The sequence below is a fragment of the Mobula hypostoma genome, chromosome 12, assembly GCF_963921235.1.
Source record: "Mobula hypostoma chromosome 12, sMobHyp1.1, whole genome shotgun sequence".
In the NCBI taxonomy this organism is placed as follows: Eukaryota; Metazoa; Chordata; class Chondrichthyes; order Myliobatiformes; family Myliobatidae; genus Mobula; species Mobula hypostoma.
In genome coordinates this window covers 14,385,625-14,399,106 of record NC_086108.1, presented here as the reverse complement: position 1 = coordinate 14,399,106, position 13,482 = coordinate 14,385,625, and the positions used below count along the sequence as shown (strand labels likewise).

General features: G+C 42.8%; 1 protein-coding gene across 1 annotated transcript in view; it reads right to left on the bottom strand.

The window, feature by feature from the left end:
- Positions 1-13,482, bottom strand: part of LOC134354620 (probable voltage-dependent R-type calcium channel subunit alpha-1E) — a 484,959-nt gene that overhangs the window by 384,289 nt on the left and 87,188 nt on the right. Inside the window, exon 4 of the mRNA XM_063063634.1 lies at positions 12,369-12,521. Coding sequence (XP_062919704.1) covers positions 12,369-12,521 — 153 coding nt within the window. The remainder of the gene's footprint in view (positions 1-12,368; positions 12,522-13,482) is intronic.

The window sequence follows — 13,482 nt, the reverse complement described above, 5'->3', positions numbered from 1 at the left end:
AATAAGGAGCCCAAAACTGTTCCAAATACTTCAAGTAAAGCCTCAGCATTATATTCTTGGTTTTATATTCTAGTCCTCTCAAAATGAATGCTAACATTGCATCTGCCTTCCTCACCACCAACTCAACCTACAAATTAACCTTTAGGAAATCCTGCATGAGGATTCCCAAGTCCGTTTGCACCGCAGATTTTTGTATTTTCTCCCCATTTAGAAACTAGACTATGCTTTTATTCCTTCTACCAAAGTGCATGACTATATACTTGACACTGTATTTCATCTGCCACTTCTTTGCCAATAGATTTTCCATCTATTTTCGTATCGTCTGCAAACTTAGCAACAAAGCCATTAATTCTATCATCAAATCATTGACGTACAATGGAAAAAGCAGTCCTAACACAGACCCCTGTGGAACACCATCTTTCCTGTAATACCATGGGCTCATGGCTTGCTTAGCAGCCTAATGTGCGGCACCTTGTCAAAGCCCTTCTGAAAATCCAAGTACACAATATCCACCAATTCTCCTTTGCCTATCCTTGTTATTTCCTCAAAGAATTCCAACAAATTTGTCAAGCAAGATCTTCCCTTAACGAAACCATGCTGACTTTGTCCTATTTTGTCATGTGCCTCTAAGTATTCCGAAACAACATCCTTAACAATTGATTCCAACATCTTCCCAGCCACTGAGGTCAGTGAATTTCCTTTATTTTGCTTCCCTCCTTGCTTTACGAGTGGAGTGACATTTACTATTTTCCAGTTCTCTGGAACCACGCCAGAATCTGTTGATTCTTGAAAGATCATTACTAATGCCTCCACAATCTCTTTAGCTAACTCCTTCAGAACCCTGGTTTGTAGTCCATTTGGTCTAGGTGATTTGTGTATCTTCAAACATGTCAATCTCTCAAGGACCTTCTCTGTAGTAACAATAGCACTCACTTCGGCCCGCTGATACTTCCAAAGTTCCAGTATACTGTCTTCCACAACGATGCAAAATATTTAATCAGTTCATCTGCCATTTTCTTGCTCCAATTACTACCTCTCCAGGGTCATTGTCCAGCAGTTCAATATCTACTCTCGCTTCTCTTTTACTCTTCATATATTTGAAAAAACTTATAGTTTCCAATCCTCTAACTTCCCACTAATATTTGCTCTAATATATGCCCTCTCTTTCTTTATTTTGCCTTTGACTTCACTTGTCAGTCATGGTTGCATCATCCTGTATTTAGAATACTTCATGTTTGGGGTATATCTATCCTACATCTTCCAAATTGCTCCCAAAAACTCAGGTAACCCCTTCCAATCAACTTTGCCCAGTTGCCCTCACATGCCTCTGCAGTTTCTTTTACTCCACTTGACACATCTGATTTTAGCTTCTACTTCTCAAATTGCGGGGTTCATTCTATCATAGTATGAACACTGCCTCCAAAAGGTTCCCTTTCCTTAAGCTCCTTAATCAATTCCGGTTCATTACACAACACCCAATCCAGAATAGCTGATCCCCTAGTGGGCTCAACCACAAGCTGCTCTAAAATTTGTAGGCATTCTATAAATCTTCTCTCTTGGGATCCAGCACCAACCTGACTTTCCCAATCTACCTGCACATTGAAAACCCCATGATTATCATAATATTGCCCATTCAACATACATTTTCTGTATTCTTAATTTGTAACCCATGTCCTGGCTACTGTTCAGAGACCTGTTTATAACTCCCATCAGGGTCTTCATGCTCTTGCAGTTTCTTTGCTCTACCCACAACAATTCAACACCTATGTCATGTTTTTCTAAGAATATGATTTCAATTTTTAAACAGAGCCATCCCACCCCCTCTGCCCACCTGCCTGTCCTTTTAATACAATGTGTATCCTTGGTTGTTAATCTCCCAGATATAATCTTCTCTCAGTCACAATGTCATACCTGGCTATCTCTAACTGTGCTACAAGTTCAACTACCTTCTTCCATATACTGTGGGCATTAAAATACAACACAATCAGTCCTGAATTTCATCACTCTTTTCGATTTTGTCCCCCTTTTACACTGCAAATCATCCCAATGACTGCAATTTTACCCTATCATCTGCTTGTTCTTAATGACAGACTCACTTCACATTGCCTCTGCTTGTAAACACTCTGGTTCCCATCCCCTGCCAAATTAGTTTAAATTCACCCAATCAGCTTTAGCAAACCTGCCCACAAGGATATTGGTCCTCCTACATTTAGGTGTAACCATTCCTTATGTACAGGTCATAGCTTCACCAGAAGAGATCCCAATGATCCAGAAATCTGAAACCCTGCCCCATGCACCACAATCATCTCAGCCGTGTTTCTCAGCCATACATTCGTCTGCCAAGTGCTCCTGTTCTTATCCCCACTGGCGTGAGGTACAGGCAGCAATCCAGAGATGTCCTGCTTTTCAGCTTTGTACTTGTCACCCTAAATTCTCTCTTCAGGACCTCCTCACTCTTCCTACCTACGCCACTAGTGCCAGTATGAACCAGGACTCCTGGCTGCTCACCCTCCCCCTTTAGAATGTTGTGGACCTGATCCAAGATGTCCACGACCCTGGCACCTGGGAGGCAACATACCATACGGGTCTCTCTGTGGTGCCCACAGAATCTCGTGTCTGCTCCTCTAACAATGGAACCTCTATCACTACTACAGTCCTCTTCTCAGCTCCTTCCCTTCTGAGTCCTACCGTGAGACTCAGTGCCAGAGACCCAGTCACTACGGGTTCCCCAATAGGTCGAACCCCCCGTCAACAACCTCCAAAATTGTATACTTATTATTGACGGGAACGGCCAAAGGGGTACCCTGTACTGACTGCCCATTTCCTTTCCTTCTCCTGACAGTCAGCTACTTACCTGCCTCCTTCAACTTGGGGGTGACTACCTCCCCGTAGCTCCTATCTATCATCTCCCCAGTTTCTGTATGAACCAAAGGTTATTAAGTGCAACTCCAGTTCCTTAATATGTTCACTAAGGAACTGCAACTTGGTGCACCTGGTGCAGATGTGCTTCTCCGGGAGGCTGGAGGTCTCCCGGAATTCCCACATCTCACACAAAGAACACAACACAGCCCTGGGAGCTATCTCCACTGCTCTAACTTGCATTAACAGATGAAGAATGAAGAGAGAAGAGAAAGAAACCAACCAACCACATAACTTGACCAAGCCTGTTCATGCTGAAGCCTAATCAGCCAAAGCCTCCTCACGTTAACACTGGTCCACTCCAACTAAGGCCACTCTGCTTGTCCCTGGCTTATTTTTATTTACCCTTGCTAATGAATTGCAACTGTGCTGCTGAAAGCTCCTTTTTCAAATCTCTCTCTCTCACCAACCTGCGTGAGGCCTCCTCCACTGATTTGACTGCAACTGCAACTGCAAATACCATTTGAAGAATCAAGTAGCATTTACTCTCTTACTCACTGCCCAGTCTGGATTTCACTCGAATCAGTTAGCTCCAGATTGGTCTTGGATCACCTGAACAACAGCAATAACTACAGTACTGTGCAAAAGTCAAAGGCACATGTAAACAAAAAACTTTAAAGCAAAGTTGCTTTCAAAAATAATGAAGTTTCTAAATATCAAGAAATTACTATGAAGAACAGTATACAGTAAAAAAAATATTTGATGTGACCACCTTTTGCCTTTAAAACTACAATATTGTGCAGTTTTATAAGAAAATTGGCTGGTAGGTTGTTCCAAGCATCTTGGGGAACTTGCCACAGTTCTTCGGCAGACTTTGGCTTTCTTTTGTCTCTCCAAGTAATTCCAGACAGCCTCGATGATGATGAGATCAGAGCCCTGTGGAAGCCAGACCATCTGAAATCATAAAAACCTAGGGTGCCTAAGACTTCTGCATAGTATTGTATGACATGCTCCTGTTTATCGATTACTGCTCAACGTTCAACAAAATCATATCCTCAGTTCTAATCAACGAGCTCCAAAACCTGGGCTTTTGCACCTCCCTCTTCAACTAGATCATTGGCTTCCTCATCAGGAGACCACAGATCTCCTCGCTGACAATCAACACTGCTACACCTTAAGGATGCATGCTTAACCCACTCCTCTACTCTCCCTAAACCCACAACTGTGTGGCTAGGCGCAGCTCAAACGCCATCTATAAATTTGCCAGTGACACTATTGTTGGCAGGATATCAGATGGTGTCAAGGAAGCATACAGGAGTAAACCAGATCAGCTGGTTGAATAGTGTCATAAAAACAACCTTGCACTCAACGCCAAGGAATTGACTGTGGACTTCAGGAAGGGGAAGTCAACGGACAGGGTGAGTAGTTTCAAGTTCCTGTGCATCAACATCTCTGAAGATCTATCCTGGGTCTAACATATTGATGCAATTACAACCTTACACAAAGGTTGTGGTTATTGGAAGTCAATCACCCCAGCACCGAGATATCACTTCCAGAGTTCCTCAGAGCAGTGTCTTGGACCCAATCACCTTCAGCTGCTTCGTCATAAAGTTGCAAGTGTGAATGTATGCACGATCTATAATTCCATTTGTAACTTCACAGCCTGTGATGTAGTCCTTGGCTTCTTGCAAGCAAGACCTGGGCAATATTCAGCTGTGGACTAATAAGAAGCCACAAAAGGGCAAAGCAATGAGGATTTTTACCATACACCAAACTTGACATCCAATTGCATTACCACTGAACTTGAGCACCCATGCAAATCCTGTGGCTACAGGAAAAGGTCCTTTCATAACCAATTTACTTCCTAACATTGTGTAACACTCGACCTTATCAACCCACGTTCGTCTAGCAGAAACTGCCGTCTGCCCGCCCAACTGTGTCTCATGTTGGCGTAGATGCTGTGTAATGCACCTCAGTACAAACCCACAATGTAAAACAGCAGATAGTACACAATATGCGATTAAATAATTACACTTCATAACTCTTATTTTGTGATGTGGTTAGTAGAAACAAATAAAATAAAAGGCGCTACCCAAAAAATTTATCAGTTCTATGCACAAAATAATTTGTTGGAGCTCACGCTTCCCTCGTTTGTCCATAAATGACCTCCAAACCTCCAACAATCTCTGAACCGTCGAATTCTGGCATCCGCCGTCCTGGGACTGCCGAACGCTCCCGCACTCGTCCTTCCTCTTCACTCGCCTCACCGAAAAAGACCGCGAACTCTCCCCGGTTCCCACCATACAAGATAGCATCACAGGTCTTTCATTGGTTAGAACCCCCGTTATCTGTAGTTATAACCCAAACATTGCAACTACAGAGAACCATTACCTCATCAGTTAACATTACAGAGAAGCTATTTCATTAAAACACTACATAGAAGCCGTTTTGTTAGCCTTAACAGTTAACATTACAGTTAATATTACTGAGAACCCTACAATTGTAATGCCCTTTCACCATTTACAAAGCACACAGGGCACCATGGAACAATATTAGCTATCCTTCAATCCTCCGCTACCACACCAGTCACTAAGATGATTTAAATCTTTCTGCTAGAGTCCCTGCAATTGCCTCCGATAGGGTCAAGAGAACACCTTGTCAGGCACTGGGGATTTATCCACCCTAATTTGCCTCAGCAGCAAAAGCCTTTTCCTCTGTAATCTGTATAGGGCCCAAGATCTCGCTATTACTCTGCCTCTTTCAATAGGCTTTGTGTTCATCTACTAAGTAAATAAAGATGCAAAAGATCATTTAAAATCTCCTCCATCTCTTTTGGCTCCACGCATAATGACCATTATGATATTCCAGAGGACCAATTTTGTCCCTTGTAATCCTTTTGCTCTTAACATATCTGTAGAATCCCTTAGGATTCCCCTTCACTTTGTCTGCTAGGGCAACCTCATGTTTTCTTTTAGCACTCCTGATTTCTTTCTTAAGTGTTCTTTTGCATTTCTTACGCTCCATAAGCACCTCATTTGTTCCTACTTGCCTATAACTGCTATGCACCTCCTTTTTTCTCTTAACCAGGGCTTCGATATCCCTTGAAAACCAAAGTCTCCTTTCCTTTCCTTTTTCAATATTTTTATTGATTTCTATATAGAAGAATACAGAGTCCAAGAGAATACATATTATAAAACAAAAGAAAAAATATAATAATACCAGATACAGTATACTGAATCACATTAACGAACTCCTTACTCTATATTCATATAAATTAGATTAATTTGTATATTAGAATATAAACAATTTTATTAAAAAAAAGATCTATACCCACTACCAAAGTCGAAGCTGTTTGGGAAAAAAAGAAAAAAAACCGTATCAGATAATAAAGTATGCTATTAACCAACTTTTGTATTTTATCGAGAAGTCAAAGATTATGAAAATAATTTAAAAACGGCCCCTGGTTTCCTAAACCTGATATCTTTACCTTTTATTCTGACAGACACATAAAAGCTTTATACTCAAAATTTCACTTTTGAAGGCCTCCCACTTACCAGGTACATCTCCAGAAAACAGCCTATCCCAATCCACACTCGTCAGATCCTTCCTGATACCATCAAAATTGGACTTCCTCCAATTTAGAATCTCAACCCATGGACCAGACCTATCTTTTTGCATATTTACTTCAAAGCTAATGGCATTATGATCACTACATGCTGTGACGAAAAACCAAGTTATCAGAAGATTGATGCTAATGAGAGAGAGATAAGTGAGACAATGGAGAAACATTCAAAATGCTAATAAGAGAGAAGAGAGAGATTAACGAGAAAGAAACACATTTCAGAATATTGACAGACCGGTTGCTTTGAACCTGAACTGTTTAAAGTTTGATGGACAGGCGATACCCCAGCAGGGGGATAAAAAGAACAGGTTCGCTAAGGCACGACACACACCACGAGATCACGAGTTAACGAGACCCTGGAAGAGCGGTGTGCTCCCACAAGTTGGTGGGAGTTGGAGGTCTGGTTCGAGGGAACTGACCATAAACTGACAGGGTGAAAAGGGACGATCGACAGGAACCTGCTGTGTGTGTCCGCCCTTGCTTGGGTGCTGGGTTCACCGCAGAAGAACAGTCGTATCCGGAACGGAGGGGTCACAGTCGGTGACCACAGAAGACATAAAAGGGTTCACCCAAAAGCTAACTGCGAAGAACATCAAAGGTCTGTTTGAATCAAAATTTGCATTCTTTCTCTCTCTCCAATGGCACAACAGCGATTACTGCGAACTGTACTAAGCTGAACTGAACTCTGCATCACTTGAGACTGATCATTTTACCCCTAGACTGCGATAGAGCTTGATTGATTCCTATTACCCTAGTTCTGTGTATACGTGTGTATTATCATTGCTAACCTATTGCATTTACATCCTTACGATTAGAGTACTGTGTTACTTATTTCTTTAATAAAACTTTATTAGTTTCTGTTAAACCAGACTCCAACACATGGTCCATTTCTGCTGGTTTGGCAACCCAGTTACAGGGTACGTAACAATGCAAAGTGTTCCCCAACACAAACTTCTGTCACCTGCCCTGTCTTATTCTCTAACTGCAGATCCAGTATTGCTCTCTCATTGGGACTTCTATGTACTGATTAAGGGAACTTTCCTGAACACATTAGACAAACTCTATCCCATCTAGTCCATTTACAGTATGGGATTCCCAGTCAATATGTGGAAAGTTGAAATCACCTACTATAACAACCTTATGTTTCTTGGATCAGTCTGCGATCTCTCTACAAATTTGTTCCTCTAAATACCACGGACTGTTGGGTGGTCTATATCGAGCCTCATTAAAGTGGTCTGACCTTTCTTATTCCTCAGTTCCACCCATAAAGCCTCACTAGACAAGTTCTCCAGTCGGTCCTGACAGAGCACTGCTCTGACATTTTCACTATGTACTGCCAGCTCTCCCCCTTTTAATCCCTCCTTCTCTCTTGCATCTAAAGAACAGAATCCAGGAATATTGAGCTGCCAGTCCTGCCCCTCCTGCAACCAAGTCTCACTAATGGCTGCAATATCATAATTCCATGTGTTGATCCATGCCCCGAGCTCATCTGCCTTTCCTACAATACTACTTGCATTGAAATATACACAGCTCAGAACATTAGTTGCACCATGCTCAATCTTTTGATTCCTGACTTTGTCTGAGGTCTTACCAACATCTGTCTCCACAATCTCCCCACTACCTGTTCCCATTCCCTAGTTTACCTAGTTTACCTCCCCTCCCCCCGTTAAGCACTAACGAACCTTCCAAATGGATGCCAACGCATTCCGAGGCTGTGCTCGCAAGGTCCTAGACTCACCCATCATAGGAAACATCCTCCTTAAATCCACTCCATCCAGACATCTCAATATTTGCAATATTCAATAGGGTTCAATGAGATCCCCCTTCATTCTTCTGAACTCCATTGAGTACAGGCCCAGGGCCATCAAGTGCTCTTCATGTGTTAACACTTTCATTCCCGGAATCATTTTCAAGAAGCTTCTTCTGACCCTCTCCAATGCCAGCACATCTTTGCTTAGATAAGGGGCCAAAACTGCTCACAATACTCCAACTCAGTCTGATCAATACTTAATGTACAGCACTGACCAAGCCTTAATCCCTCTTACACACACATCGACCCACTCCTTGCACATATATAGTGACTCTGACAGGAAGTGATCTAGTAGTGAAGGTGGGGACGGTGGAGGGGTGGGTTATTGGGTAAAGGAGTTATCACCCTTACTGATTGGAGGAAGGAACTGTTTTTGAGACAGGTGTGGATGCTACATAACCTCCTTCCTGAAGGTAGTGGGAGAAACAGTCCATGAACAGTAAAAGAGCCAGTCTTCCTCCCTCCACCCCAGTCGCCCTGTAATTCTCATTATCCCTGTCTGGTAGTGCTGACATTGCACTTATCAGGTACACACACTGGTGAATATGCAGCATAGACACTCTTGTTTGTATTTGCACACTCCAGGACAGTGACACTCTTTGACACATCCTGTTTGTTGCTGCTTGCAGTTTCGGAGAGGAGACCTGACTGATGGGTGAGGTGCCTGTTTGTGGTGGGGGTGCCACATGCTCAGCGGAAGAGTTCGTTTTGGGGGATGTGAAAGAGTGCCGACTCCTGGAAAATGGTTAGTTATTGATTGGTTTTGTTGCGCAATGTCATTGCGATCTTATCGTGATGAATGCATTTGTGGACATCTGTGATTGTGAAGAAGGATGTGAAATCCTGTGTTTTGGTATTTGCGTAATTGTTTATACTTAGGATAACCACTCACCCGCATTCCAAAGAATGGACCATCCCTCTTCTCCTGGAACAAGGAGATCCTTATTTAAAGGCTCATTTTGGTGTAAGGGTGGGTTTGGACTGATATCCTCAATGAACTACAGTCATAAAGATCTGATGGTATATAATCTGCATTTTCTCTTTTGTCATTTTTGCTATTTTTTTGCACTGTAAATATTTCTGCACTTTTTCTAAAAGTTTTCCATCTCTGGCATACCATAAACACCTTTGCACTGAATGTGCTATTGTGGCTTGCTTTAAGATTTTTAAATTCCCCACTTTCATAAGGGCACATGACCCCACCAAAACCCAATGACAATAGGCAACAGACAATAGGTGCAGAAGTAGACCATTCGGCCCTTCGAGCCTGCACCGCCATTCTGAGATCATGGTTGATCATCTACTATCAATACCCGGTTCCTGCCTTGTCCCCATAACCCTTGATTCCCCTATCCATAAGATACCTATCTAGCTCCTTCTTGAAAGCAGCCAGAGAAATGGCCTCCACTGCCTTCTGAGGCAGCGCGTTCCACACCTCCACAACTCTCTGGGAGAAGAAGTTCCTCCTCAACTCTGTCCTAAATGACCTACCCCTTATTCTTAAACCGTGCCCTCTGGTACTGGACTCTCCCAGCATCTGGAACATATTTCCTGCCTCTATCTTGTCCAATCCCTTAATAATCTTATATGTCTCAATCAGATCCCCCCTCAATCTCCTTAATTCCAGCGTGTACAAGCCCAGTCTCTCTAACCTCTGCGTAAGACAGTCCGGACATCCCAGGAATTAACCTAGTGAACAAAGGTGTGACTCTGCATCCTCTCCAAAGCCTCCACATCTCTCCTTTAACGTGGTGACTAGAACTGAATGCAATGTGGCCCATCCAGTTTTATAAAGCTGTGACATGATTTCCTGGCTTTTGAAACCATTGCCTAGATTAATGAAGACGAGCCGTAAGCCTGCTTTACCACCCTATCAATACCTCTATTCATCAGCACTGTTAGGGTATGCCATTAAATGTCTACCTGCCATTAACTGTGTACTGCCCTTTCATGTTTTATCTCCCAAAGTGCAACATCTCACACCTGTCCACACCTACAAATGATTTATATCCCACTGTATTCTTCAGTAGTCTATGCAGTCCACAACATCGCCAATTTGTGCGGGCTTCATCATCACTACTCTGACAGCAACTCCTAAATCTGAGACCTCCGCTGCTACGAAACACAAGGGCAAAAGGCATTGGAGAACACCACCTCTAGTAGGTTTGTATCCAAGCCACACCCATCCTGACTTGGAAACATCACTGGTCCTTCCCTACTGGGTCTAAATCCTGAAACATCCTTGCTAATAGCATCATTGGCAGTGGTTCAAGTGCATGGCTCACTTCCACTGCCTTCAACTATGAATGGAAATAAATCAGGTCTTACTAGTGACTCCCATATTTCTTCTGTCCTGACTCACTGGACAAGGCTCAACCTTGTGGGGAATTGAACGTCACAGATTAAAAAAGTCACCGGTTCAACAATTCAGGGTCTAGCTGATAGTGTAAAGGAGGCCACCTTCAGTCTAACCTGAAAGGTTGACTATCTGTCTACCAGACTTTGCTTGACCTGTTCCTGCAGTTTGTTTTCTGCTCCAAATTCCAGCAGCTGCAGTCAATGAGTGTTGAGGAGAAAACTCTCCTGGTAAATGAGTGTTGAGGAGAAAACTCTCTAACAGTTGAAGTCATAACTCATGCAAAGGAAGATAGTTCTGGTTGTTGGTGGTCAACAATCTAGCTCCAGGACATCACAGCAGCAGCACCTGAGAGTGAGGGAGTCAATGATCAGGAAATGGCTCATCTCCTCACTTAATCTACGAGGCATGAGTCAGGAGTACAATAGAATACAGTCCAGTTATCTACAGGAGTGCAAAAGCAGAAACACTCAAGGAGCTTTGAGTGAGGATCATGCAGCTTATTTGACTTACATTTCTGGCACCAACATATTCATTCGGTCCACCACCAGTGTAGAGGTTTACAGTGTGTACCAGCTCCTAAAAGCACTGCAGTTACTCCAGGCTCCTCCAACAACACTTCCCAAACAGTAGTGGTTCAAGAAGTTAGATAAGAGCAATTTGGGAAAGACTATCAATGCTAGCCTGTCCCATATCATACATTCATGTGTCCATCTAAAGCCTCTTAAATATCTCTGTCGTATCTGCTACCAACCTATCCAGGCAGCACGTTCCAGGCACTCACCCTCTCCAGGTAAAAAAAAAATGCCGTCTATCTCCTTTGAACATCCCCGCTTTCCACTTAAAAGCATGCCCTCTAGTATGAGACATTTTGACCCTGGGAGAAAGATACTAGCTGTCTATCAATTCCTCTCATTGTTTTATAAACTTCTATCAGGCCACTCCCACCCCCCCCCCATGCCCCAAACTTCCAATGATCCGGAGGGCAGACTCCACAGAAAGGAATACTGGTTTGAGAGAGAAAACAGAGACAACATAATAGTGAGAAAATAAAACAAAATAAACAAATCCATCTGAATCTGAAGGATTGATACATAGGTTGGTAATCATTCACAAATGTCACCTCAATAAAAGGAAAGAATATTGTAGCAAAATAATGGGTCAATCATGTGCCACGTTGAAACCCAAAGTGAAGCAGAATACCCTGCTGCTCTTCTCAAGCTAAGTCTGAGTAGTGGAAATCTGTCAGAAATGCATAAAAATGTATCCTTTGGCAATGGTTCTGACCAAGATGTGAATTAGCACTGACAATCACCGTGTCCAAGAGCATTACTTCATCAAGTACCATCCCGCAAATCAGAAAGCCTCTCCTGAAGATACTGTAGAGCTCAGTGTTGTCAACGTTTCAGCCTTACACATGCCTGATAGATTTTGACTGCTTGGTCACTCTGTATATCCCTTGTTCCAATCCTAGTATATTTGGCCACAGGGTAAGCATGGACCCTTCCAAATGAACTGTATTTTAAGTCTACATTTGGCAAGAAGACCCATTCCACAGGATAGGCCACATGCTCCTTCACTGTTTGGCCCTGGACTCTCATGAATTGGGATTGGCCAAACATTCCTTCATAATGGAAGCAGACTACAGCACTCTTGAATGCCGACTGGTCAAAGGATCTGCCAGACTAATGCAGCCCAAGGTATTTCCTAATGACACTTACCGGCGTCATCTGTATAGCAGGTACGGTGCAGTTTACCATAGTAGAACTCCAGGCCAATGATGGCAAACATGAGGATGGCAAAGAAGAGGAGCAGGCCAATCTGCAGCAGAGGGACCATTGCTTTCATGATGGACTTCAACACAATCTGCAAACCTATAGAGAAGGAAAACAAAGAAAGTCAGATTATGTGCGCCTCTTACCGATCCCAGTTGTCCTCCCTCATGGTCTCAGGAAGAACATCAGCTCCTAACTTTTTCTGACTTCTCTGACTGCCACTATCTATCAACAGCTTATCAGCATGTCAATGTTGGTCCAACCCTATCAGAGATATTCCCTTTGTCATATTTCTATAGAATAAAGAGTCAAGTCTTGCTGCCCATCATGTTGATTCTGAGTACCCATCAGGACTACTTCTATTTAGCAGCCTTCTTTGCCTTGGTGACCCAAGTGTTCATTGAGATCTTTCTTAACTCCTGAGGAAGCATCTGCCTCCACCACATTCTCAGGCCAGGGTATTCCCAAATCCCATTATCTGTGTGAAAAAGTACTTCCTCAGAACCTCTGTACTTACCATAGAACTATATTCACCTGTTTAGACACACCAGCTACAGGGAAAGATTTCCTCCATTCAACATCCCCATAATTTTGTATCATGTCTATCACATCTCCCTGTACCCTCCATTCCAGGCAACATCCTGGTGAATCTTCTCAGCACCCTCTGTAGTTACATTTTCATATTTATCTATACTCTAGCAAACAGAACTGTATTTCCTACTGTGGCCAAACCAATATTTAATACAGTTCTAACCAAATGTCCCTGCTCTTATCCTTTGGTGACCCAGCTAAAGAAGGCAAGTATCCTGTGTGCTTTTGTTTCCACCTTATCAGGGTTAGATATCACTGTCCATTGCTCTGCCTGTTTGACCAGCAGGTCATTATCATCCTGTAACCCATGAATTCATCACCAACAACTTGCATTCACGTTCAAATTGTTAAAATATACAATAAACATTAGGAATCCAGCACCACTCCCTGCACTACACCAAATTTCAAAGTAAACTTATTATCGAAGTACATAGATGATTTATTTTCTTGTGGGCATACGTACATGCTA